Here is a 27,651-nt window from a genome sequence, read left to right on the forward strand (position 1 = left end):
TTAAACCGTTCAATTTAAATGGGTTTATTTTATGATGGCCTTTTTGGATCTTTTAGGTTTTGGTTATGTAGACTTTCATTGGTGGGACAGAAACTTCTCAGGTTTCATTTAAAAAGTCTTGTGGGTTTGGAATGACATGAGGGTAAGTCAAGATGACACAAATGTTTTAGTTTTGGATGAACTAACCCTGTGAAAAGGACTTTGGTTCCGGACAGTCGCATGAAAAATGCTTAATTCATGGCAAACAAACATTTGGCTAGAAAGATCGATAAGTCCTACTCGAAGAGAGCTCTTTATCAAAATCACTGCTTCCACTCCCACTCTCTCTCTTTCAACCTTTTCCTCTTTCACACTTCACTCACCCCATGAATAGAAATGAGGATCTTCCCGTAGCAGTAGACCATGAGAAGAAGAGGCAGGAGCAGGCAAAAGACAAAGAGGCAGATGACGTAAGAAGTCGTTTCTGGGGAGCGATGGTTCCACTGGACTGAACAGATGGTGCCGGGACCCTCAGGACCGTAACTGCTCCAGCCGAAGAGTGGCGGCGATGTCCACGCGAGAGAGTACAGCCAGCAGCCTGTGATGAAGAGCCAGGCCTTCCTATAGTCAGACACATCCACTTTTGTGCAGCAAAGGATGGTGCTGTAACGCTCGTATGACAGTACAGCGAGTGATACCAGTGAAACAATACCTGTTGATGTTGGATAAAGAGCCAAATCAATTAGGCCTATATGATAATCAACTAAATGTTTAATAAAATAAAATATTTAGAAGAATATGGGTAACCAAACAGTTGTGCACCATTGACAAGACCATTTTGCAAGATGTAAACACTGGTCCAGAAACACTTCCTGTTTCAGTTTGTAACTGTTTTCTTTATTTCACATGTAAAGAAAACATCTTAAAGATGTTTGTTTAACTTTTTGATTAAGTTTTATATGTTCCGTTGGTTGTATTTTATGTATTTTATGGTTGAAACAGGATGTGCTTCTGGACCAGTGTTGTTTACATCTTGCAAAATGACAGAATTTTACATTTTTGGGTGAAGGCCCATTCCTTTAAAACCATATACGGTTTTAAAACAACTTCACAGTATAGGCTAATAAACAGGATAATAACAACAATCAATGATGGAAACTCCAATTAACCAATTATTTGTAATTAACCCATCTGACTTAGCCTACTATTCAACCGCATTCTAGCTGCTGAAATAAACCGACACGTTGCATATTTTCAATATGATAACGTGCAGTTACAGATAGGATAGCCTAATCATAAGGGTTTTTTATCATCACTATGCTAAAATATTATATTAGTTTATTAAAACTCAGTCTTACCGAACATTGCATTGGCAAAACCATACCACCTGCAACCAGGAACTCCCGTCAGCCACCGGCCGTAAACCGACGCGGCGAAACTTAACGGTGTGCCAAAGAGACAAACAAGCATGTCGCTCACACAGATGTTCAGCAGTATCAAATTTATAGGAGTCCTCAGGACATGGAAACGGGCAAAGACCAAAAGAACAAGAAAGTTATTTAGGAAACCGAAAACGAAGATTATTCCCAAACACACTGCCACTACAGTGTGTCCCGTGCGGCTGAATCCGGGCTGATCTGGAGTCGGTGTGTCCAGCTGGCTGCCGTTCTCTGAGGACTCTCTGAAGAACATACATGTAATGTTTTGTTTAAGCAATAAAAAAAAATAGCGGACGGTAACCATAGATTGAATAGAGCACACCTGTATGCTGGAATGAAGGAGTTTAAGAATGGAAAAGTAAGTTGCACTCTTAGGTTGTACCCCGTAGACCCATTATCTCCCCTCTAGTGCCCCCCTCCTCAGGAGAAGAAGAACGCGACCCTCCCGTCTTTAATCTATTATATATCAGCATAAACGCCACTCAAGCGCGCGGATCTCAAAGTAGGCTATGGCAAGCCATTTATTCGTTAAAACGAATAGATATTTTTATTGTCACTATAGTATATTTTTAATTATTGGTAAGAAATCCAGTAGTGACCAGGCCTTTTATTGTTGAATTTCACAATTAAATTCTATACTGTAAAAGAATAAATGGAAAATGTAGCCTAACTGGTAGGCTAATTTTCTGCCTGGACATCATTATCCCATAATTTTACAGAAATTTCCATTAACCCTAAAACACAGTAAGATTTGCAGTTGAACTATAGGCAGCCATTGAATCATTACACATAGGCTAACGAGGAAAAGGGCTGATGTAATTAGTGAGATAAGAAATGTGACTAGTAACAAATTGGATATATATTAGTGTCATAAATAGCCTACCTGCAGTGTTCAATAGGCTATTATTAGATAGCCTACTGGTAAGATAGTAACTTTTGGAAGATTTTGATTTGTTTAATTTGGTGAAACTGAAAAATACACTATTTTCTATTGCATTTTATTAATTATTTAAAAAATAAATACTAGTAATATAAAAATATTCTTAGTTTAAAGAAATAAAGGTAAATATGGCTTGCCACAATACCCATTCATGGCACCTATATAGGTCTAGGGTATTTTGATATCTGTCTAAAAAGGGAACTATTAATAAGGACTGACATGAGAATGTCTCACACCTCTAAAGGTTTCAGACATTGTCATTGGGATATTTAGTTTCATAGTCCATTTATTAGAGGAAAAACTATGCACTGGTAATTACCTGAATGAAACAGTTTAACAGTCAGTCTGCAATTCAGTAAACTGCAACAACGTTTAGTCTGCAGTTTTTCTCAGTTGTTTCTCAAATGTGTTGAATGTTACATGACAGATTTAGATTTAATGTGCCCCTGTTGTCCTCTCGGTTAGGCATCAGCCTGATTTATTTACTTCATAAGAGAGCAGGGAAATTAGGGCAGATGGAAGAGAACTTAAAATGTGCCAAGGCATCAATAATCGAATAGTGAGCAGGCCGAAATGAAAAGTTCCACCATCTGGTCCACTATAATGTACCCATTTTTGCTGTGAGATGAGGACTGCTTTCCATACTGTTCAGTCAAAATGAAACTAATTTACGTTCTAAATCTAATTTCCATTGCTTAAAGGGATACTTCACCCAAAAATGAAAATTCTGTCATCATTTACTCACCCTCAAGTTGTTGCAAACCTGTATGGGTTTCTTTCTAACGATTGGCACCATTGACTTCCAAAGTATTAATTTTTTTTTACTATGGAAGTCAATGGTGCCAAACAACTTTTTGATTCCAATCGTTCTTAAAAATTTCTTCCTTTGTTTTCAGCAGAAGAAAGAAACCAATACAGGTTTACAACAACTTGAGTGAGTAAATGATGACAGAAGTTTCATTTTTGGGTGGAGTATCCCTTTAAATTTACATTCTGGCCTGCAGATTGAATCCTGTTTCTTTCCGTCACATTCTGTTAATAAAATGGGTTACAAATGAGCTTCATAGCATGCTAAGAGTAAAATCAAATGAAAGGATCATTAATAGTGTTTGTTTAAATCTTTATTGAACTAGGGTAAATGCTTTGAGAACATCTCAAATTGTATTTTCTCATTCATTAACACACTCTGGGGATGTGAGAGGATGATGGGAAAGAGAAAAGCACACAAAGCAATAACAGTGTACTAGTCACTGTAAAAAATAAATAAAAAATCCAATGTTGAGGTTATAAACCACTGATTGAACCCAAGAGAGTTAAAAAGCCTTCAGTTCTCATTACGATTCTCATTCTCAAACCATGTTAAATGTTACAGAAGTGAATATTTCTTAATGATTTTTTTATTTTATATTTATGTATAGTCACATCTTAAAGTCTTGGTTACAAAATATTGCTTATAAAAAAAGTATATATAAAGTTAATGTACAAGTCTAATATACTAATAAACAACAGAATGTCAAAAAATGTCATTCATAATTCTGACAGGTCATTCTGACTCGCAAAAAATCAAACGTCTTGCTTAAAAAGTATGTAATGTGTAACGTAGGTACAAAAGAACCATATTTATGTGGGATTTATTAAACAAAGGGTCATATGTCTAATCTTTCTAAATTCTTGGAAATAATTGAGGAAATTCATCAAAAAAGCCTTTAGCTGTTTTGTCATACTCATATATCAAAAGTGAAGGACTGTGACAGGGAAATACATTATTGCCTGAGGAAAAAAGTGTGAAACGGGTTTTAAGAAAACAGGTTTGTAAAAATGAAATTCAACAACATCTGAACAATTTAGAGGACATTTATTTTTGGTTTGCTCATGTCACTTTAAGCATTGCACATATGCGTTGCCTTCTGTGTAACCTGCTCTAAAGAGTCGAAACAATTGTACATGAAGTTTTGAAGGGTTCCCCAAAGTTTGAGGAATTTTTCAGAGAGAAAAGAATATTAGATTAAAAAAAAACATTTAGATACTGTATTAAATATATATATTTTTTGTCAAATGTTTTTTTTACGGCTTACAGTAAAAATATGAACTTTCAAAACAGCATATATTACAAAAAGAAAGTTTGCTAAAACTATGATTGTATTACAAATCATATAAATAGACTTTACTTCCTCATTCATCCAGCTAAGAGAAGTGAACTATTTCCACTCAGGTTTTCTCACTTATGTCCTATTATAAGATATTCACACGCTCATGGCTAAAAGAAGAAAAGAAGCAATTAACAGCCATTCATCTCTGAGGAATGTCTGACACCATGAATATAATGGTTTGAGTCACTTTACCGAATGTCCAAAAGCATTTTTAGGCTTACGTAATAATGTAAACACAGGCAGTCTTATGCTGAAAATGTATTTTCATCATACTGTAAAGCCAGAAATCTCTTCTTCAATACCAGTACAAATCCTTATTGATTTCTGAGGCAGGCACACCTGAAAAACACAAAGTAATACAAATAATCTCTCCACATAAACAGATGCACTGCATGTTAAGCTGCATCCAAATATACATAAATCCCTACAATAGCTGCCAGTAGTGTTTCTTTAAAAAGTGACAGCGCCAATCACTGGCCTACATAATACAGTTCACAGTATGTGTAATATATAGAACATACTTTTTTAACAGTCATGAAATTATAATAAGTAGCCTGATTACTTATTCAAAGAAGCTACTCAGAGCTTCAGAAGTGAAAATCACATTTAAAGCAACTGTAAATATATATCAGTTTCAAAATAATTCTTATGGGACACTGACTTCTTTCCCACGCTCGTCAAGCTCATTTTGAGCCTGCGCAGTCGCAGGAAGTGCAATAATCGGGATTCGGTCTTCTCCGTTGAAATCAATGGGGTCGCTGTGTCCATTTCTTTTACTGTCTATGAATAGGTGTTCAGTATATTGGCTTGTGGTGTTTCTTTACAAAGTGATATCGCCAACTACTGGCCTGGCATACATATACAGCATTTTTAGTCGCTTTCACAGATCTGTGTGAGCAGGGATCTTTACTTTACTTTACTGTTTATTTTTTCACAGGGACGAGTAATTGCACCATGAGATCACATGGATTTAAAGGTATACTCCACTTTTTTGGGAAATCTGGTTACTGATATTCTTCTAAATATCAGAAAATCAGCTGAATGGATTCAAAAATGATAAAACCCAACTGTTTAACTCTGGGGGAGTTGTAAAATGAGCCTATTTCCAAAAAAAGTGGAGTATCCCATTTATAATACTGCAAAAATCCATTAAAAAAAGAAATCAATATTTCCTGCCTATGTAGGCAGGACTATTTATTAATTGTTGGTGAGTAGCCATTTAATACTGATAATGTACATTTATCATCGCATTATCACAAAACAAACCCCTTCAGGGTTATAAAGGCTGATCTAATCACCTGTCTTAGTTTAATTTGTGACCAAGAATGGCAGACTGTTCATTTTTCCCTTACTTAAAGATGTATACCGTTGCATTAGATGCATCTGTGAGCGAACAGTTAGCAATATGTTGTAGTACCTGAATCTAGGCCGATCCTGCTTCCAGACACATCTTTAAAGGCCGTCCCAGAATTCCACTCTGGTCTGGTCTCTGATTTTGAGAAGGGCGAGATCATGATGCCTCCTGTTGGGCGATCCATTTGTAACATATTGAGGTAAGAGCTGGCGCTGCCCTCAGCAGCCATGGGCGGTTGGTAGAGTATTTGAGGCAGTTCAAAGCCTGTGCTCTGTCTGGGTGGACAGGGCCAGAGGGAGGATGAGAGTCCTGAGGGATTCACGATAACTCCCTGGGATGGAGGTGTGGCTTCCAAGGATGTCAATGGGGTCAACTTTGAGGAACCAGAAGAGTGTGTGGACTTAGACCATGTTAGACCAGAAAAAGCCCATGGTGATGATGAGGATGATAGGGGGGTATCTGGGATAAGAAAAGCATATATTTAGATGATCTAGATAGATAGATGATAGATAGATAGATAGATTTTCTGCCATTAACACACCTGATTTGGGAGTCCTATTGCTTTCCTTGGCTTTAATGCTGAGGTCTTTTGGTATGGTGGCTTTGTTCAGGGCACGGAAGAAGTGCTCATCCACGGCAGTGTTGATGTCACCTTGATAGTATGTAAACAGCTGAGGAGAATCTTTACACTGCTCTGAGTGCTCTGACAGTCTGTCCTCCATCATCCTGACTTAGGGATACAATATTTATTATTTTACAAAATGGGTTTCATTTGTGTCCCCCATTTACATATGTGTAAAGAGTGCTCAACATTTTATTTATTCTCTCTAATTTATTCATCATAAAAAGATTGAAATGCATCCACCCTATTATATTTCCCCCATTTAAAGCAATTTACTGCCCCATACATTAAAATAAATAAAATGGTAAACACTGTAATAACACCGTTTTTTCAAAAATAAACTCTCCAGTTAAAATCTTATGACATCAATTCTGTTGCAGTGATTTTGTACAGGAAAATTAAGTGGATATTAATGCATGTAAATATCAGTATTTATCTTTTCTTCTCTACCTTGTACTGTTAAATGCAACTGTAAATCTGTCGACCCTGGTACCTTTCTAAAGGCATGACTTTGATCCAATATTCCAGTTTTAAAGTTTGGGGTCTGTAAGATTTTTTTTTTAATCATCAAACGTGATTACAATGTTACCAAAGATTTCTATTTTATACAAATGCTGTTCTTTTTAACTTTCTATTCATCAAAAAATCCTGAAAAACAATAAATCACAGTTTTGCACAAAAATAAAACCATGATCGCATGACTGATTTCAACGTTAATAACAATAATCAGCATATTAGAATGAATTCTGAAGGATCATATGACACTGAAGACTGGCGTAATGATGCTAAAAATACAGCTTTGCCAGAATAAATTTCATTTCAAAAAGTTATTTTAAATTGTACTATTACATATGACATTTTTTTCTATGAGAAAAAAATGTCATAAGAGCCTTCTATCAACAATATAAAAAATGTATGATAATCTACCAACCCCAAACTTTTGAAAAGTCGTGTGTATTAAAATGTATGAATGTAGCTTGAGATGGCCAAGCACAGTTTATTAATATTTAAACATTACTTATTCGATAGAAAACTGGACAGTGCAACAAAATAGTCGAGGAAAAACAAACGCAATGACTTATTTCATATGCATAATCTCTTATATAGACTAATTATAAACTGAGAACAGCAAAAGATTTAAAGACAAAGATGAAACCCACAGTTCTAAAAGGGTAGTTTCTATTTATCCTCTAAAGCACTCCTTCCTCAAACTGAAACGGGACTTCAACTGCATTCACAAAAGAAAATCAAATCCCCGAAACATTTAACACGCTGCTTACCGAACTGAATCCAGCGCACATCCAGGCACCGATACCACCAACACAAAACGAATGTGATACTTTGTGCGGGAGGTTGAGCCCTGAGAAATGTGCCCGAGCGAGTTGAACAAGGTCATCTCAAACAGATAACATCACAGCTGTCATTACGCTTACACAGAATTACACTGGGCTGTTTTTTTTTGTTCCCATATATAAACCAAAAATATTTTCTATGACCAACTTTATAAGAAACGTCTTTTTTATGAAAGCAAGAAACAATGAAGAGGTCACAAAATGTGTTTTTACTATAAAACTATTAGCATAAAGGGAAGGGATATCACAAATGATTATTTGCAGTTAAATTTCCATCATTGTCCCCAAATTTTGAAATGGTGAAATGCACTGGCTTGTCATGGGAACACTGTATATTGGTGTTCGGATGTTTGAGCAAGAGACATTAAACAAGTTCTGTTTTCTCTCCACATCTACGCATCTTCCTCATCACTTCCTGCTAAACTGCTATCGGTCGACTGCATTCCTCCTTCCTCCTTGTCCTCCTCCTCATCTTTCCCCTCCTGTGGTTTTGCGGTGCTTTCGTTTGTACCCTCCTCCTGTCGGGTCGGTTCTGCTGCTTCTTGTGTGCTGGGATTCTGTTGTTCTGCTGCTTTTGAAGGGTCCGCTTTAGATCCGTCACCCAGGAAGGAGGCCCAGGTTTTCAGTCTCTCTTCTCGTTCTCGTGAGGTTTCCTCAACCTGTGTGACCAGAGCCAAAAAGTGAGGCAAAAAAGCAGAAGTAAAATAGACCCGATTTGAACATTTAAGTATGCATTTTTTTAAATAATTATATTTACATTTATTTTATCTCAAGTAACAATTTATGGTTCAAGTTTTCAGTTTTTCTTGTGTGTTTGTTTTCATGAATTTTAGTTTTGGTAATTTTAGTACATACATTAAAATTAATATTGTCATTAAATGACAATTAGCTGAAAAAAAAAAAGTTTAATTTTATTTCATTTAACATTTTCTATTTCTAGAAACGGTTGTAGTTTCAGTTCATTAATATTTTAAACTAATTTTAATTAGAAAGTTTTAGCATTTTGTTGTTTATTTTTGTATTTTTTATTTTGTCTGTATAGTTTTTAAAAACTTTTATTTCAGTTTTAGTTTGAGTCATTTTAGTGCATGCACTTAACCTAAATGACACTTAAATACATGTATTTTCATTTTTTTAATGGTTTTGTTTTAGTGATTTAACTATACTGATCCTGAAACTGAGTCTTTTAACTTTCTTAATATACATCTCTGGTCTAATCGTGTATGTGTTTACAAAATTAAAAATGATTGTGTTGGTTTAGTCCATGTAATAACTTTCCTTTTCTGATGACATCAAGTAGGCCGTGCAGACTGTTGGGTGATGTTACAGCCAAATAGCTATTTAGAGACTGTTTTAGCAAACCCACACTCGGTTTGTACGCAACACTCACTTCTCGTGATTCAGCAAATTCCTAATGGATAAACTAATGTCCCTCCCCTCAATTTTTCCTCTTTAAATATCCTGATTCATTCAGAAAAAAATCAGATCGAGGACATAAACTCTGTAGCAATTTACAATTCTTCATAACTTAAAGGCATAGTTCAAGTTATGATGTGACTGTGATTACAAGAGGTTAAAACTACATAAATACTGTTCGGTTACTCACACAAAGGGCTCGTTTCACGTCTTAGGCCATCAATGTGTGCTTACATTTACGAGTCATTAAATCATGTTTAATTTGGACTTCTCTGTGCATGCTCTTTGAGGTGGACCCCATATACCTCCATTATATGACTGACAGACAAGAACAGTTTGACTTAAAAATATCAAAATTGAAAATACTGCGGAAACAAAGACACCTACATCTTGGATGCCCTTGAGGTAAGCTAAAACATGTCAAAAATTAATTTCAAAGTGAACTATCCCTTTAAAACAGGCTGAGTATTTTACCTGGTAGTCAGTTACACCGTCCCACGGCTGTGCTGATAGTTTCCGCCCTCCAAACCAGCGTCCATTTAGAGCCACCTGACACAAGTCCGCCTCGTCAGGTTCCTTAAAAGCCACAGATGCCACTCCATCAGGGTGCCTCTGTTTCCAAAGGAAGAAAGCAAAGGGTTGAGCATAAGAAATAGTAAAATAAAAATGTCAATGCTGTTTTCATAATAAATGTGGGCAGAAGTAAAAAAAAAGGACTTACATCAAAGATAATGACCTTCTTCACTATCCCGAATTTCTCACATTCTGTCCGCAGATCATCTCTGTACTCATTCAGAACCAAAGGATCCTCCTGCAAGACACATATGGTGCAGCTCTTCAACACATTTTTAGTTAAATGTTTGGACACATTTGATTACATTTATATTCTTCATTATCTTTTATACGTTTGTTCTAAAGGCTTAAAAGACTGAAATGGGCTTCGTATTGGTGCTAAAATTATAATAAAAAAATCTTGAAGGTTGGATGAGGTTGGACTGAATAATGAAGGAAAAGCAGCCAAACAAGTTCCTAAAATACATGTGAATCCTTTTCAAATGTTTAAAAAGCATCCCGGGATGCACTTCATGATGTTTGTTGAAGTTTAAAATGGAAATCTGGAATCTAGTACAATATAACATGGCTTTCATTTGTTTAACATTTGCAGTCAATTCCCATTACTCCTCTTAGTGCTACTTAATGTTTGCTATTATTTAAAAATATGAAAATAGTAATATTAAAAAGTGATTAGGAGTGTCTAATGGGTAGTATACACAAGTGCTTAAAAGTTTGGGGTTGGTAAGATTTTTTTAATGTTTTTGAAGGAAGTCTCTTGCTCACTAAAGCTGCATTTATTTAACAAAATACAGTAAAACAGTAGTGAAATACAATTTATAAAAACTTTTAATTCATTTAAAGTGCAATTTATTCCTGTGATGACAAAGCAGAGTTTTCAGTATCATTACAGAAATCAAATTGATTTGAAACACAAATCGTTTGTAACAATGTAAAAGTATTTACTGAGACTTTTAATCAGTTTAATCGCTAAATAAAGGTATCCATTTCTTTAAAAGAAATCTTGCTGATCCCAAACTTTTGAATGGTAGCTAGTTAAATTAGCCATAATTGAGGCCTATAGAATCACAAACATAGTTTTAGTTCAATCTTAGTATCAGTCTCATTTATTAAACAATTAATATATGTAGAAAGCATGAGGATCCTATATTTTTTAGATCCACACCTTCATTCCTGCTCTTTTCTAAGCCTTTAAGCTGCACCTACTTCAGGAATGCAGACAGACCTGCCTTGAGCTCTGACGCAGAGACGTTTATCACGGGTACAGACAAACTAAACAATCCCGTAGCTCTAAACTGTTACTAATCGAAGCCGAATGTTTTTCTGTAATTATCTTTACACATCTTGAACACCAGTGCAAGGCTAAACATATTCTGAGCTGTAAAAAGAAAACACTGTAGATCTGGTTTCAGCAGCAGCAAAAGACATTTTACAAATGCTGTAAGAAAACAGGTGGTACTTTTCATGTCACTCAATGTAAAGTGTTGCCAACAAAATGTTCTATTCAGTAACATCTACGATGTGTTCAAGTGTTTCTTCTGGGTGTGTCGGTATGTTCTGAGATTGTCTCTTACCTCAAAGTCACTGGGATGAAACATGTTTTGAATGATGAGAACTTTTTCATGCCTTTTACGAGCGTCTATGGCCTTCTCCGGCCTCCAGTCGAGCTGCCTGATAATCAAATGACAGAAGTGTCAGTCATGTCTACAGCCACATAAAAAATATTATGCTGATTAAGCAGAGCATTGTTGCACCGTGTGTCAGAATCGACTACATAGAGCCACAGGATTGAGCTAGAAAAGGTTTATACTTTACTTTTGTTGCATCTGGAGCTTTTTGCGGTACTCTTTGTTCTTTTTCTTCTTCTTGTTGGCGTCATATTGTCCTTTGAGCTCGAACCTCGCTGCCTCCATGTGCAATCGGTAGCCCCGAATCTCTGAGTCATCCAAGAGCCGCTCGGCAAGAGCCACAGACTCTTTCTGCAGGGAATAATCAAATTAAAATGTTGGTCTACAAATTATATAAATACTATAGCTGGGCAAGTTAACGTGTTAACGGATTTATTAATTAACGGCGACAATTTTTTAAAATACGTTATATTAAGTATTTTATTATTCAGTTATATATATATATATATATATATATGTATTTATTTATTTTATTTTAAGTTATTTTAAGTACTTTAGAATTCATTATTCAATTTTGCGCATAACAATCACAAGAAACCATGCGATTAAATATTTTTTAATCATTGCCCAGCACTAATAAATACACATGTAAAGCATGTTAAACAGTTTTAAAACTAAAACTATTCAAAATAGTGTTCATTGAAATCAAGCTGAAATCAAATTAAATTTAAACATTAGATGAAAAACTTGATCTAACATCTAACTATAGTAATATAGGTTGAAGATGAAGTGCTCAAATTATTACAACTACAAATAAAAATACATAAAAATATATAATTAAAGCCAAATCAAAATAGTAAAAAAATAATAAAAATTACAAAAGCATATAACAGAATTGCTTTAACTAAAATGTATAAATAAAACAATGAAATAATAAAAATAAAGGCCAATTCAAAATATTAATAAATAAATACTATAAATCATACTAAAATAACTGCATGTTATTGCATGTATGCGTTTTATTTGAAATATATATAGAATATATTTGCATGTACATGACCATAGTGTTATAACAACAACCAACCTTCAAGTAGCAGCAAAGTCCATCTCCTTTTTGGTTCCCATCCTTGTCCTTGTAGAGTTTGATTTTATATTCTTCTGTGACAGGATCACGCATGATAATTCCACATTTGGACATGATCTCCACAAACTCATCAGGAGTTATGTCTAGAGGAAGACCTAGCAGAAAGACACATGCACTGAAAAACACTCCATGAACTGAATCATTCATCAGTTCTTATTTAAACCAACCAACCAACTGATTTAAAAAATAAATATAGCCACTAGAGGGAGTCATACCAGTATTTACTGGTATAGCACGGTTTAGTAAAGTAATCTAATCTAATAATGAGGAAATTATTTACCTGTCACATAAACATTTGTATTTTTGTCCTTTTCAACTTCAAACCAGCCTTTAAAATACAAGAAATGTTTGTTAATATAGTTATAATAAAAGTCACCTTTTTATAAAAGAGCTTTATACAGTACAGATTGTGTCAAAAGCAGCTTAACAGTGATAACAGGAAAATTATGCATTTCAGTTTAAGTAAATTCAGTGTTGACTCAGTTCCATTGTAAAGATCATCAATTATTAGATTAATCTATAAAGCTGTTATTAGGTAAATAATTATGAATATCTTCTAACCTGGGTCTGCTTTTCTTTTCTCTCCTTTCTGAGCACCCTCCTTAGTTTTGTCCTGATCCGAGCTCTCCTCCGTCTTCTTGGGCTCATCCGGTTCGGCGGGAGGGGCCGCAACAGAAGGATCAGGGGCCCCTTCCTCATTGAAGCCATAGTTTGCTTGATATGCTGCGATGAAATCATCATTTATCTATAAAGAAAACAATTAACATGAACTTTAATGCAGAACTTACAGCGAATCAGCTCTGATCGGGTTATTAAAATTGTGTAAATGTAGTATTTTGTTTGGTAATGGACCTTTGGAAACCATGCTCTCTTTTCATGGTCCCAGTCGTACGCAGTGCCGTCTTCTGGGTCGACGTATGTGAATGGATCATCTCCACCCTCTTTCTTCTGTTCATACAGCTGCTGCAAACGGAGCTGCTCGTGGAACTCTTTATTACCATCCGAGTCCCCACTCATCTACAGATACACAGACAAGATAGAGACACTTCACTGAAGTGTGCCATTTGGGACAGGGCTATACTGATGGGTTTATTCGAGGATTGTTTTGAACTTAAAAAACTGACATATTCACCAGGTCATCCTAAAGTTTTTAATATGCTGTAACTCCAAATTGATGCACGAAACAAAACTTCACTAAACATTTTGTAGCGCCTGACATCCAATAATCACAATAAGCTTTGCTACATTTACAGTAGAAATTTTAGTACAAATTATTCATGCAATCGCTCAAGCGGTGTTTCAAACACCGGAATAAAATAAAACAGCTGGTAAACAATGTTAACCTTACATCTACATCAGGAAATCTATTCAATGACCATAACTCGTTAGTTAACAACAAAGAAAAACCTCTAGAGGAGCATTTTAATAAATGTAATTTTTATTTTAATACAATTATTTTTTACTTAACCAGTTCATTATATATTTTTTTTTACATATTTATCTTTCATCATTTCATTAGTTCATGTAGGTTATTTTTTAATAGGCCTAAATCTGTCATTAAAATACGTTAGGGTATTACTGCCGTACTAATCACCAACAAATTGTAGAAACCAAATTCTATTATTAAAAAGTTGTTATAAAAATGCCTAACATGTAATTTTAATGTTTATATAACTTTGTCTCTGTATTATTTGAGTGTTGATTTTTTAATACATTTGATGTACTGATTGATTATTATTAAAACTTCATTATCATTTTTGGTGTCGGTTTTCAGACATGGGCATCCTGAATCTTTATTTTGGTGCATCACTCATATAAATCTATTTACACAGGAATTTATAAATATATTTTACAGTTCATTGCTAAATGTGATTTATGAGTATACTGCCTAGTTTTAAGAATGTAATTTAATCTGATTTCAACCTGATTACATACATTTTAGAAGAATAAAAAAAGAAATGAATGCAGGTTAGCACTTTCCCCGTTGTTTTAGTGTGTCACCCTAGGATTTTTACTGTAACGTTACCCCTTTGGCCACCAATTCAAAAATGTCCTAGAGGCGCCACTATCCACTAACTGTCACTAACTGTTAAGATTACTCTATCTGGCCGCTTCTTCTCCACCCTCGAGCCTCTCTCGCATTGATTACTCTGATAGAAACCGTTTGACTGAGACAGAGAGCGGACGTGAGCCGAACCGTAGCGTTGTCAGTAGAGGCTAACATCATGATTTATTATCGAATACGGGATTCACTGTGATACAAAGGCAATATTATAAAATAATAATACATATTTTAAAAATAATATTAAATAAATACAGGGCAGCTCTGCGGGGCAAGTCGCCAGGCCACCGGGAATTCTCCCGGTACTCGCGGTGGCCAGTCCGGGCCTGGGTGAGACAAACTAACCCACATAAATCGGCTTATGCCGATCTAACGGGTGAACAACACAACTGTTCCTGGGCTTATTTAGAAAAACAAAACAGTCTACATTTAATATAAAATACGAACAGCAAAAATGCACACTGTTTCAATGGTTAAATTAAGAAAATATAAAAGATCACCCACCTTTTCCAATGCCGAGCCTCCAAAACATAAATGACTGTTGCACTTCCGAGAGTAAGGCGCATGTCCAGCGCTGTGCGTCTTCCGGAATGCAACTGTCGCGGTTGTGTGTAGTTCCGCCTTATTGTTTCTCTCTCAGAGTACAAAGCTTACGATTTTCATTCAAATCCACTTTTAGACTTTATTGCAGATTTATTATGGAAATGTACAAGTCATTTAACATTTTTACAAACAAATCAAACATTTACATATTTTTCGTAAAAGCTACAACATAAGATAGGATATAATTTGAGGAATCTCTTTTCAACATGTTTAGGCTATTTTGTTATTTATTTTTCTGAAGAGCCAAAAGTTTCTAGAAAAACACGTGCTTTAGTACAGAGTAACAAAGAAAAAACAGACACATTTAATTGGAATAGATATCTGTGTTGAATCCATTCTTCCATGGCCTTGAAGGGAACTCAAGCCCACTTCCTGTGGCAGGAGATGCATCACTGGGAAGAACCGACAGTCCTGCCTGGGCTCTTGGTATTACCAAACTGTTTTCATAAACAAATCCTGCCACAGGAAAGGTTAAGACAAGCAAATGTAAAAGATTTGAACATTAAGTCTCAACAATTATCTTATTGGTAACATCTTACCCAGGTCAGGTCGTGTGATAGTCACTTGACGTTGGCTGGATTCTGAGGAAACCGTTGAGCTCTGAGTTGAATTAGACTTGATGGATCTCACAGATGCCATGAAGGGAAACGTATTTGGTGGATTGGGTTTGTGTTTGGGAACCACAGTTGCAGTTTGACTCCATTCTGAAAACAATCACAAAGTTAGTGCTTGTGCTTTCCATTAATAATGCGAGGAAGAAATTTGTGCTTTACCAGAGCATTCCTGCAGCTTGAGAGCTCCACAACATAAATGTACTCTCCATTGCTTCCGTACGTTTTCCTTCATGAGACAGTGGAACACAAAAATGAAGAATCCTGGAACAAATCACAACATAGAATATTAATACAGTAGATTGGATAGTAAAGCTGAATCTAAATGAATTGTATGTGCTCTTTCTCACCATGAAGGCTGTTCAGTATGGCGAACAGGTAGAGGAGGAACACTTTGACAGGACCCCAAGCGAGAAAAGCCACAGACCAGGTGAGACCCAATAAAAAGGTAAGGCTCGCCACAGCCCGCAGGTCTTTCCAGATCCCACTTCGGGTGCCAGCAGGTTGATTGACTTGCATGTTTCGAATCTGGATCAAAACCACTAAGAAGATGGAGCCATTGCACAGTAGTATGAAGGCTATGTAGCTCACTACTGATATGTAAAAAACCACATCATTTTGTACCCAGCAGCTGAAAAAGAAAGGCATGGCAATTCTTAACTTACATTTGACACTATAGTAAATTTGTAATACTGTTCTGTTGCGATTTCAATGCGAAAAACCATCCAACTTCACTTACAACATTTCAGAATCATCCAGTGTAATTTGGGAATCACTGTCCACGCCATATGCATCTCTCTTTATAGCCAGCACCATGCCACATATAATAAGTGGAATCCCTGTGCAAAGACATAATTGTTGTTAAATGAATTAGTTAAAAACATAAATCTGTCTCTGAATGTTTTCATGAGCTTAAATCTCTCACCCCAGCCAAGCAGGCAGAATTTCAAGATGTATGAGGGCACATACACATTGAAAACTTTGACCAAAGCAAAGTACATATTCACAGCCCCCAAGCCCATCCAGGTAAAGGAAGCCAGTAAGAAATAGTGTAAGGTCACCGCCACAGCAATGCATACGCCATCGACGCCAAAAGAAGAAAACCAGGAATTCAGTAGGAACACCAGGTTAAGTCCCAGTAGTGCAATGGACAGGTTCAACAGAATTTTGGATGGGTAGTCTCTTCTTAACTTCCTGTATTAAGATGCAATGCATCCAAAGTCAATGGCAAAGAAATGTAACATGAAAAATGACTTTTAAATGTGTACATTTTATTGTAAAACGTTGAATAGACATGACAATATGGCATATATCCATATTATAGCAATGCACGAAGAATATTAACATAAAATATTAAAGCATCTTACTCTAAGAGGGTGTATGTTAGCACTGTGATCCCAAGAAAGCATAAAGACACTCCACAGCCCATGTAGGTAATAATAGTGAGGATTCTTTCATTAAGTTCATCAATAGGAGTTCTGGACACGTCCTTAAATAATAATAATACAAACAAAAAAAATATTGGCTTAATACATAAAATATTCAAATTCTATTTGAATCATTATTAGTATTAGTATTAATAAAGTAATATAAATAATAAAGTAATTGTGTCATACCAGCAGCACACCAAAGTGGGTCATGTGGTCACAAAGACAGGTTGTGTAATCTTTGCTGATATTATGCGTCCAGCACCCCTTTGGACTCCATCCTCCATATCCGTCTAAAATAGTACATGCATAAATCCACCAACACAAATACACTTATGAGACATGTGAAGAATAATAATGTATTCATTCATTTAGAACAAGTGACTTGCCATTCTTGTTGAAATCCCAGTAGACACACTGGGTATTCTGGTCCTTCTGTCAAAGGTAAAGACAGTTTAATTATTTCTGCCAGAGTTTTTTTTAAATTCCTGGACATTTCTAAGAACTCCACTTACTTTCTTAGTTGTTAGGTGGTGCAGAGTGACTGCAACATATTCTTTTAGGTTTTCAATGGGTCCTGTGGCATTAGTCACACTTGCAGACACCACATAAGAGTTCAGTTCTTTCTCATCTGGGTCATTCTGAGGCAAATTCACAAAAAGTAGCATGTCAAAATAGTGTCACAAACCAACATTAAAATGCCTGAACTGAACTCACCTTTGTTTGAAAGAGAGTTGGAACACCATAAAATTGAAACTGAATACGGGGGCTGGTGTCGTTTACGATTGGGAATCTCTCTTGTATTTCAGAGGGAAGAGAAATGAAGGCCACTGTACCATCAAAAGGCTCCTGGTTGATATAAATCTAGAAAAGCATAATATTTGATCATTGTGTGACTTTTAAGATGCCATACATATATTATTCATTATATTTTCATAGGTAGGAAAAAGTATAAAATAGAAATAGAAGCATTCAAAGCTCAATGCTTGTGATGATGATTAATATATTATTTTATAATATTATTATATCATATTATGTATTAAATATTATGTAAAGTTGTTTTCTATTTTAATATATTTTAAAATGTAATGCATAATTTTTCAGCAGTTTTTAGAATCTCATGATGATCCTTCAGAAATAATTCTAATATGCTATTTCCTATTATTAATGTTAAAAACAGTTGTGCTGCTTAATATTTTTGGGGAAAGTTCAAAAGATTTATTTAAAATTGAAATCTTTTGTAACATTATAAATGGCCTTACAGTCACTTTTGATCAATATAATGTACCCCTGCTAAATAAAAGTTTTTTTTTTAAATGTATACTGACCTCCAACTATTAAACATACCTCAGGGTTTAAGCCTTTGTTAGTGGATGAGACTCCAAAGGTGAGGTTATGAAAATTTTCTTGGTCAATATTGACCACTGATATTGCCAGGGCAGAAGCTGTTAAACTGAATGAGTTTCCATTGAGCGTTACCATCTGGTCTCCAACAGCTTCTGTGATGTTCAGAATACTACACAGAGACAGGAAAGGATTTTCTGTTTACATGGAGAGTATAAAAATCTCCCTGTAAAATCCTCACATAAAACATCAGACCTAATTTTTATGTGTAGTTACGAACCACCTATTTCACGGCCAACCACATCGATGAAATAATTTACTATATTTGTTTTATTACTTTTACCGTGCAATAAAAATCAAACAAATATATTAAATAAACATTTAATGTCTCTCTCACACACATTTTTATAATGCGCAAACTGTATCTTCTATCTTACACTAACCCTACCCCTAAACCCAACCTTTTTCTTTTCAAAAAATGTAATTTAGTATGAATTATAAGCTGTTATCTTCATGGAGAGCAAACAATGTCTCAACAAAGACAAGGATTTCAGATATTGCAATCTTTGTGGGCACATTTTGTGGACACACACACACACACCTACCTGTTGGTAAAAGGTAGCAGGTCGCTTTTAGACTCCAGGATGTCAGATGTGATGTTGAGGATGAACTCTCCCAGTGGAAGTGTGATCACGCTAACGTTAATCACATCGGCTAGCTTATTTAGTATCGTTGAGAGCTCGTACTCATCCAGATATTTGTTCTCATGGATCAAGTCCTTAATAATAATCAGAATATCTTCTGCATTGTCTAGTAGGGAAAAACATAATATATCAGGATGATGCAGACTAGAGGCTAATGTGTTAAAATAGATTTCTACACTCTTAAAATGTACTTGAATTGACGGTTCCTTGAAGAACTTTTAACAGCAACATAACCTTTCCATTGCACGAAAGGTTGTTTATAATGGAAAACTATTTTTAGATTATTAAAAATCACACATTTTGGTTCTGGAAATTTTGGAAATGGTTCTTTTAAAAACTGGGGAACCCAAAATGGTTCTTCTTCTTCCTTCAATTTACCTTAACAGGAAGCTTGTGTATAATGTGATTTCTAAGAAGGGTTTACCATTAGTGACTGTAATGTCCTCCAGATCTGACACTCTGTTGACCACAACCTGGCACTGGCCCAGGTCTGGAGACTTCCATTGAGCGTTGTTAGAGTTTGCATCCAGAAAACTAGGGAGACGAGTGAAACAGTCACAATCAATAAACATATCAAACCATGATTTTTTTGGATCAAATTCCTCTAATAATTAGTTCAGAGCTGCCTGACTCCAAGATACACAGCATTATATAATCCTTGTCCATCCTTTTTATGGCCGTAAATAAACCTGAAACGACTGGGACATTGTTGAAATGCAAAAGGTTGTTTAACCTCTGCATGAAATCGATCGTACAAACAGTTTTTGACATTAATGATACCACCATATGGAACATACATGTGATTAATTGGTTTACAGCAGCCCCTGTAAATATTAAATCAAATGGCTTCCTCTTTTTAGAGTTGGTGATCAGGAGCAACAACCCTGCCAGTGGATTTATAGGCAGATAATATGCTGTAATCAAGGTCTCATTAAAGGGATAGTTCACGCTGGTCATGTGTGTGATGCGTGAGCCGACGTGGTGACGTACAACACCGTTACACAACATGAACTCACTCTGAGGCCCACACATAAGAAATTGAATTGAATAAAGTCCTAATTTGTTGTATTCTCGTTGCTTGATAAACTTATGGTTGAGCCACTGTAGTCACTTGAACTATTTTAACTATGTTTTTACTAACTGTCTGGGCCGGCAGGTTTCAATTCTTTAAAAAATATCTTCATTTGTGTTGCGAAGATCAACAGAAGTCTTCTTGGAAGCAAAGTTAAAATGATTTCATGCAATTATTGCAATATGATCAAAGATTAAGAATACAATTTCTGTGCCTTTATAGTGGCACCAAATGAAACCCCATTCGGTTAGCGCACAGCACAAGTGCATTGTGTCCGAATCCACTTTTGCTATACACTCACCTTAAGGATTATTAGGAAAACAATACTAATACTGTGTTTGACTCCTTTCGCCTTCAGAACTGCCCTACAGTAATTCTACATGGCATTCATTCAACAAGGTGCTGAAAGCATTCTTTAGAAATGTTGGCCCATATTGATAGGATAGCATCTTGCATAGCATCTTGATAGAGAGATTTTTGAGATGCACATCCAGGGCTTTAATTATTCTAAATTTATGTTTGGTGCTGTAGTGCAGAAATTACACACTTTACCATTTACCTTCATGTTCTCTTGGGTTGGAAACGATTTATAACATCAATTTTGTTTTAGTAAAATTGAATATTTTCAAGATATTTACAGGACAGGCTCTTACCATTCCCTGTATGCGGTCTTTTCAGGGTTTCCTGTACAGGGGAGTGAGGTGATGCGCTGCACCCCAACTTGGGGCCATTTAAATAGCCCCTGTCTGGTGTGATGGTTGTGTTCAGGACATGGCCCTGTTTTTGGAGATGAACAGAGTTGTACTGAGAATGAATCATGATCTGATCCCTCATCATCAGATTTTATTTCTTCAGATGTAGCACATACATATATAAGAAATAAAAATGTCCTGAGGTTTGGCAACCAAGCATACTGATCCACTGGTGTATGGTTTCTCCAGAAGCAGGTGAATCTGTTGTTGTGTGTCTGCTATGTTTGAGGAAGTTGTTACCTGAGCATGAAAGACACATCTATGGCTGGGAACAAGCCATATCAGATAACCACATTAAATCATGTTGTATGTTCATAACAATTATTATTCACTATTGTTTACTTTTCTTTCATTTCTGTTCAGATCTTGTAATAAAGACCTCACCTTGTTACTGAGAGCTGGGAAGGCTGCGAAACAAATGAACAAGATAATAGGAAATATAGTTATTTTGTGTATCTAAGAGATAGATAGATAGATAGATAGACAGACAGACAGACGGACGGACGGACAGACAGATAGATAGACGGACAGAAAGATAGATAGACAGACAGACAGACAGACAGATAGATAGATAGATAGATAGATAGATAGATAGATAGATAGATAGATAGATAGATAGATAGATAGATAGATAGATAGATAGATAGATAGATAGATAGATAGATAGATACCTTTCCAACCACTTTGGATGATATTGTTTCCACACTGCAAACACAAATCAGACATGCATGTTTAAAATAAAATCTATAGTGTCTTGGGATTTTGTTTGTTCTCTGCAATATAACAACAAGACTGACTCACCTTCGTTTTCGTGCACGTGTTGAGGAGGTCACAAGTTTGAAGTGAAACACAGATATTCCTTCACTAGAAAGAGTTTCATTGAGCTGTAATGATGATAAAAACACAACTGAGATATGAGACCTGTTTCCAGTTTGACATACAACACGTCTAAATAAATTCAGGTTTACTTGCTTGAGATCTTACCCAGGTTTCAATTATATTCTTAGGGTCATCAGAGCCTTTTATAGTCACATTGATGTTGACATTGAAATAACTATCTATTTACAGGACAGACACATGATTAAATATGCCACATTTCAGTAATTGCAGTAATTGTAAAAAAAAAAAAAAAAAAAAAATCTAATTCTTTACCTGATATTATTCCATCAGGTGAAACCGTAGAAGAGCTTGTCGTTGTATTTAACGTAAGGCTTGTGGAGGGTAAAACTGTTGTGTCTTTAATTGTCGAGGAACTTTCTGCCAGCGTTGTTTCCATGAATGGTGTGGAGATAGCGACTGTTGAAAACATGTAGTGAAAAACAGTCAGAGAATCCTGTGTGTATCTAGAATTGCACATACAGAATGAATATTACTGTTCTGTCTCTGTACAGACTTGTTTCAGTGGAGGATGAAACAACTGCTGTTGTTGTTTCCATTTGTATGGGTGTTGTGCTTGTTTTTGCAGTCGTCAAGATTTGAGTAGTCACAGGCATCGGCTGAGGTGTTGCGGTTGTTGGTGTTTCAGGTGTAGGAGGCAAAGACGTCGCCGTCGCTGTTATTGGTGTAGTTGTGTCTGGTAAGAGATCCTCTAAAGAGGGATCAGATCATTGAAAACATGCATACCTGCACTGGTACTTGTTAGCGACATCAGAAAACATGCTTGACTATAAAAAAATGGTTGATTTGGATGGAGATCCTTTATTTTCTTGGAGTACTATCTGATTTACCAAGAGGGTATATGAAGATGGCTTCAGGACTTGTAAATATTTCGTAGTGGTCTACTTTGTAAGGCTTGGCAAGGATCTCGGAAAGTTCATCCTGAATTTTTCCTACATCAACACTAGGAATCACATTCAGGTGAGCCAAACAGTCAAACCTGTGAAGATACACAAGAAAGACATTATCAGTAGTCAGTAGGGCGACATTTTGCAGATGTTTACTTTCTAAATTTCTAATTAATAAGAATGCATGCTATTTAAAGATAATTTATAAATACGTGATCATTTCAATATACCAAAATCAATGTACGAAAAGCACAAATGCTATTTAAAAAACTCTTTCAGATTGTGTAGAAAGATGAAATATGAAAAATCCTCACTGGCTGATTCCAGGACTTGTCGCCAACAATTGCATGGTTCCCTCCTGAAGAGAGAAATCTTGTTAGTTTGATGAGCATGCAGATTTTTATTTTGTACAGTCTTAATGCTAATGACGCACCTCTGCATTTCTACTGGAGGCTGTGTGTAAGCTGTAGAAAGACAACGTGAGTAAATTTAGATTCTGGCCTGAAAACTTTTATACTGTGTTTAGAGAGATAATACAATATCTTACCCTCCTAAAGGTTGCACAAGGACTTTGTTCAAATATATGTTTGTCTCCCTCAATTGTAAGTCTTTGATTACTTGTGTCAACTTGGAGAGAATAATATACAAATATTATTGACATTTTGTCTTGTACTAATAGCAGTAAAAATTCAATATGCGTTTTGTTGTTGCTCACCCACTGATCTGCAACTTCTCTAGCATCCTCAGTGCTTGTTTTGTTTCCGTCTTCACGACGAATGATAAACACCAATTTTACTTCATAATAACGCCAGTCTGAAACAAGGAAATTGTGTGAGGCATAAAAAGACCAATAAAAGTGGCATGGCATATACTACAATACATATTGAATGGGACACAATTTAGCAAACATAATTTATTTTTGTTTAAATAGAGATAATTCAATAACTTCAGCCAATACATACTAGCACTTTTCATAAATAGGGAACTCTATTTTTGAAAACATTGGAAGCAAAAATATATTTTTTGGCCCTATTATATTTGATAATATATTGCTTAATATAAAACTATCATAAAAGTAGCAGAGAGACATGCAAGCAAGCAATATTATTCCAATTTCTCATTTTACACAAACTAGACTGTTGATTTAGTAATACACAACCGTTCAAACTTGTCCCCAGGAAAACACAGAATGGTCATCTTTTTTTTTTTTGGTACACCAAATAAGACTCTGTACATTCTCTTTAAAGGAGTAGTTCACTTTTAGAAAAGGTTTTGCTGATAATTTACTCACCTCCATGTCATCCAAGATGTCCATGTATTTATTTCTTCAGTCGAAAAGAAATTAAGATTTTAATAATGGACTTGATGAATAAGCGAGGAATAAGCGATGAATAACGAGAAACGATGAATAAGCGTCTTATCTAGCGAAACGATCGGTCGTTTCAAAAATAAAATAAAAAAGTTTTAGTTTTATAAGCACAAATGCTCGCCTTGCTCTGTTCTGTGATGAGTGTTTGTGACTCTCCTGTTCAAACTTGTTCATCAAAATTAATGAACAAACCTTTTTTCCAAGTCTTTTGGTTCATTCAACGAATTAAATGAACGAAATGACTCGAAAAAAGATTTGTTCATTTTGATGAACGATTCAAAATGAAATCAACTAATTTGTCATTTCGTTTATTTTGTTTGTTGAATGAACCAAATGACTCGAAAAAAGTTTTGTTCATTTTGATGAACGAGTCAAAAATGAAATTAACTAATTCGTCAATTTGTTCATTGATTGAACTAAATGACTCAAATAAAGATTTGTTCATTTTGATGAACGAGTCAAAATGAAATCAACTAATTTGTCGTTTCATTTATTTTGTTCGTTGAATGAACCAAATGACTCGAAAAAAGATTTGTTCATTTTGATGAACGAGTCAAAATGAAATGAACTAATTCGTTATTTCGTTAATTTTGCTCATTGAATTAACTAAATGACTCGAAAACAGATTTGTTCATTTTGATGAACGAGTCAAAATGAAATGAACTAATTCGTCATTTCGTTCATTTTGTTCGTTGAATGAACCAAATGACTCGAAAAAATATTTGTTCATTTTGATGAGAGTCACGAACGCGCATCACAGAACAGACCAAGGAGAGCATTTGTGCTTATAAAACTTAAACTTTGTTATTTATTTTTGAAATGAGCGATCATTTCGCTAGATAAGACCCTTATTCATCGTCTGGTGTCGTTTAAAGGCCCTTGAAGCTGCACTGAAACTCTCATTTGGACCTTGAACCGTTTGGTTCCATTGAAGTCCATTATATGGAGAAAATCCTGGAATGTTTTCATCAAAAACCTTAAATTCTTTTCGACTGAAGAAAGAAAGATATGGACATCTTGGATGACATGGGGGTGAGTAAATTATCAGCAAAAGTTTTTTTTTAAAGTGAACTACTCCTTTAAATAACCTAAAGAGAACATTGCCAGAACGTTTAGGTAATTACTAAAATAGTTACTGAAAAGCTCACTCATCAGCCTGGCATTATCCCGCTTATTCAAGCAAATAATTAAAAGTGCCACATATGTCCTATCAATAACAAATTTGGTGTGTGCATTTTTATCACTTACCACACTTCTGAGTAATGTCTAGTATAGGCTTGCAATTCATGACATTGGCCCAGATTTGTTCCTCCCAATGCAGAACATCCCCATCAGTGCAGTTCAACCCTGAAATGTCCTCAGCGCTGCGTTCATGTTTCCACACCCTGAACATACTTAAACTTCCCTGCAGTTCTTTTCCCGTTTCAATGTTCATCTCACCATTCGAAAAATTGTGGGCCACAGCTAAAGTCAAAGTGCCACCTGCGGCCACACTTTGGTACTCAGGGTCGAGAGCCGTTTCTTTAGACTGTGCCTTTAAGTCCACCTTGGATCCATTGACATAGACTTTTGGCTCAGCCATAGAATTGGACCAGGTCATGCAAACTGAATGCCAGTTACCCAAGGACACCACTGAAGATTTGATCCAGACTCTTCCAAACATTATGATATATAGATCTGATCCAGAGCCCTTCATGCCTAGCTCTATGCGTGTCTTATCCGGGTGCAGGTACGTGAATGCGGTCCAGTGCGAGTTGCTGATCTTCCTCTTTATGTTCACACACACACTGAGCTCTTTCAGTTCAGGGATTTTGTGCTCCTTTTTCAGCAGCCAGTAGTTACAGTCCTTCTGCATGAAATCCAACTGCTTCCCCCACAAACTGTCACATTTGACTGAACCTCAGGTGTAAAACGAAATTATGTAAATCATAACAGAACAACAAAACATAACAAAATTCTGAATGTTAAAATATATTGCACAACAATAATACCTCCATTGTTCAATGTTATTATAGATAGAATGAGGACGATGAATAAAGTCTTGACCTGTTCACTGCGTTTTTCCATTCTCCGCCTGACTGAGGTGAGTTAAATAAAATAAAATTACACATAAAGATAAAACAAGGAAGCAGAAAATTGTTTATTTCTAAGACAAACTACACTGCAAACGGTCTAAAAGTGTTTTGTCAGCATTTTCCATACAAACCATTTATCATTTATTGAACGTATTGCAATTAGATAGGCATACACACACACACACACATATATATATCATTTACAAATATCAATTATTCAGTAATTCTTGAAGGCAAAACAACATTTAGATATAACAGAATGTAAGCAAAATGAAGCAATAGTTACTCACCACATTCAATATGTGCTAGTGTCAAATTTCCATAGGTGATTTCTTCATTCAAGAGCGTAACTGTACATCAACATGTATGTTGACTGATGATGTGAAAGGTATGACCATGAGAGAGATCTTGTTCATCTTTACAAGCCCCCCTGACGTCCTATTGAGTTATTCATTAAGCTCATCGATTATCCACTTATTCAGATTAGCCATGACATGTGTCATCCAATGATTGTGTACATATTGACCACCATCTTCATAAAGCCAAGTGCAGCTAAACTATATAGTTGTTATATGATTAGCAAATGATTTGCACAATGTCTGCATCAATGTAAACGTATGCAATAACCCTAGAAGCACTTGTTTTTGCTGGCCAGTAAATCACTTATTATGATCATGTCAAATTCGAAGAACTTTATCCATGACGATACTAACTGATGCTCTTCAACTCACCACTGTATACATTGGTGAGTTTGGAAATTTACATTACAACAGTGGTGTAAAGTATTTGAGTAAATGTCATTATTTAAGTATCTTTTTGGCTACTTTGTATTTTGACTGAGTATCAAAGATAGTAGCAACCTTTACTATCTTGACAAGATTTTTGAATAAGTATGTACTTATCTTTACTCCAGTACATTTATGATGAACAATTACGCATTTCTGGGACCTTAGGCTATTAGTGACAACGCCACCTACCAATTAGAGGACCAGGGACTGCATGTTTTTCTAGAAGATGCTGGAAAACAATCAGAGTGTTAAAGGAATAGTTCACTTTGAAATTAATTTGTGTGTTTTGGCTTACCTCAAGGGCATTTAAGATGTAGGTGTCTTTGTTTCCACAGTATTTTCAATTTTGATATTTTTAGGTCAAACCGTTGTTGTCTATCAGTCAATGTAATGGAGACTGGGGTCCACATGCAAAGAGCAGCATGCAGAGAAGTCCAAATTAAATATGATTTAATGACTCGTA

At 35.6% G+C, this 27,651-nt stretch overlaps 4 protein-coding genes across 7 annotated transcripts in view; all 4 read right to left on the reverse strand.

The window, feature by feature from the left end:
- tmtops3b (teleost multiple tissue opsin 3b) overlaps positions 1-1,838 on the reverse strand; it is a 30,089-nt gene extending 28,251 nt beyond the window's left edge. For 3 of the 4 annotated variants that reach the window (XR_016149449.1, XM_089126198.1, XM_039667490.2), the window contains exons 1-2: positions 1,338-1,828; positions 363-691 (exon numbers count right to left, since the gene is read on the reverse strand). Coding sequence is in view for 2 of the 4 variants with exons in the window: in XM_089126198.1 (XP_088982324.1) it covers positions 363-691; positions 1,338-1,722 (714 nt within the window). In the remaining 2 variants the exon portion in view is untranslated. Of the gene's footprint in view, positions 1-362; positions 692-1,337 lie in introns of all 4 variants that reach the window. The other variant, XR_016149450.1, reaches the window with a different exon arrangement.
- Positions 1,839-4,194: 2,356 nt separating this feature from the next.
- Positions 4,195-7,881, reverse strand: LOC120476472 (uncharacterized). Its single transcript, XM_039667496.2, has 4 exons — positions 7,765-7,881; positions 6,404-6,588; positions 5,926-6,321; positions 4,195-4,847 (listed from the first exon to the last, which is right to left on the reverse strand). Exons 1-4 carry the CDS (start codon positions 7,878-7,880, stop codon positions 4,804-4,806), a joined length of 741 nt encoding a protein of 246 aa, XP_039523430.2. The 5' UTR covers position 7,881; the 3' UTR covers positions 4,195-4,803.
- Positions 7,462-15,198, reverse strand: htatsf1 (HIV-1 Tat specific factor 1). The gene is made up of 10 exons (XM_039667495.2): positions 15,164-15,198; positions 13,450-13,614; positions 13,159-13,342; positions 12,878-12,925; positions 12,538-12,692; positions 11,641-11,804; positions 11,400-11,496; positions 9,974-10,063; positions 9,727-9,864; positions 7,462-8,495 (listed from the first exon to the last, which is right to left on the reverse strand). Exons 2-10 carry the CDS (start codon positions 13,612-13,614, stop codon positions 8,229-8,231), a joined length of 1,308 nt encoding a protein of 435 aa, XP_039523429.2. The 5' UTR covers positions 15,164-15,198; the 3' UTR covers positions 7,462-8,228.
- A 54-nt stretch (positions 15,199-15,252) lies between these two features.
- adgrg4b (adhesion G protein-coupled receptor G4b) lies at positions 15,253-26,994 on the reverse strand. Its single transcript, XM_039667454.2, has 30 exons — positions 26,691-26,994; positions 26,317-26,403; positions 25,574-26,224; positions 23,672-23,769; positions 23,504-23,583; positions 23,390-23,420; positions 23,271-23,314; positions 22,900-23,048; positions 22,566-22,760; positions 22,325-22,468; positions 22,157-22,230; positions 21,974-22,056; positions 21,844-21,877; positions 21,557-21,579; positions 21,289-21,437; positions 21,074-21,197; positions 19,773-19,882; positions 19,250-19,454; positions 18,648-18,816; positions 18,018-18,164; positions 17,816-17,941; positions 17,690-17,735; positions 17,490-17,593; positions 17,241-17,362; positions 16,799-17,067; positions 16,613-16,712; positions 16,224-16,504; positions 16,036-16,137; positions 15,802-15,966; positions 15,253-15,718 (listed from the first exon to the last, which is right to left on the reverse strand). The coding sequence occupies exons 2-30, from the start codon at positions 26,390-26,392 to the stop codon at positions 15,567-15,569; spliced, it is 4,053 nt and encodes a 1,350-aa protein (XP_039523388.2). The 5' UTR covers positions 26,393-26,403; positions 26,691-26,994; the 3' UTR covers positions 15,253-15,566.
- Positions 26,995-27,651: the final 657 nt, after the last annotated feature.

The sequence above is a fragment of the Pimephales promelas genome, chromosome 23, assembly GCF_988280905.1.
Source record: "Pimephales promelas chromosome 23, fPimPro1.hap1.1, whole genome shotgun sequence".
Classification (NCBI taxonomy): domain Eukaryota; kingdom Metazoa; phylum Chordata; class Actinopteri; order Cypriniformes; family Leuciscidae; genus Pimephales; species Pimephales promelas.

What these genes read in the sequence shown, in the direction of transcription:
- adgrg4b (XM_039667454.2), bottom strand. Translation starts at nt 26,392, where the DNA reads ATGGAAAAACGCAGTGAACAGGTCAAGACTTTATTCATCGTCCTCATT. An exon ending in TCCCAGCTCTCAGTAACAAG is followed by an intron (nt 21,438 to 21,556) that starts GTGAGGTCTTTA and finishes GCTTGTTCCCAG; the next exon opens with CCATAGATGTGTCTTTCATG. An exon ending in CAACTCTCTTTCAAACAAAG is followed by an intron (nt 17,942 to 18,017) that starts GTGAGTTCAGTT and finishes AATTTGCCTCAG; the next exon opens with AATGACCCAGATGAGAAAGA.
- LOC120476472 (XM_039667496.2), bottom strand. Translation starts at nt 7,880, where the DNA reads ATGACCTTGTTCAACTCGCTCGGGCACATTTCTCAGGGCTCAACCTCC. An exon ending in TGTGCGCTGGATTCAGTTCG is followed by an intron (nt 6,589 to 7,764) that starts GTAAGCAGCGTG and finishes TCCCTAAGTCAG; the next exon opens with GATGATGGAGGACAGACTGT. An exon ending in CAGGATCGGCCTAGATTCAG is followed by an intron (nt 4,848 to 5,925) that starts GTACTACAACAT and finishes TGTGTTTTTCAG; the next exon opens with GTGTGCCTGCCTCAGAAATC.
- htatsf1 (XM_039667495.2), bottom strand. Translation starts at nt 13,614, where the DNA reads ATGAGTGGGGACTCGGATGGTAATAAAGAGTTCCACGAGCAGCTCCGT. An exon ending in GACTTTGCTGCTACTTGAAG is followed by an intron (nt 11,805 to 12,537) that starts GTTGGTTGTTGT and finishes TATTCCCTGCAG; the next exon opens with AAAGAGTCTGTGGCTCTTGC. An exon ending in AAGCTCCAGATGCAACAAAA is followed by an intron (nt 11,497 to 11,640) that starts GTAAAGTATAAA and finishes TTTGATTATCAG; the next exon opens with GCAGCTCGACTGGAGGCCGG.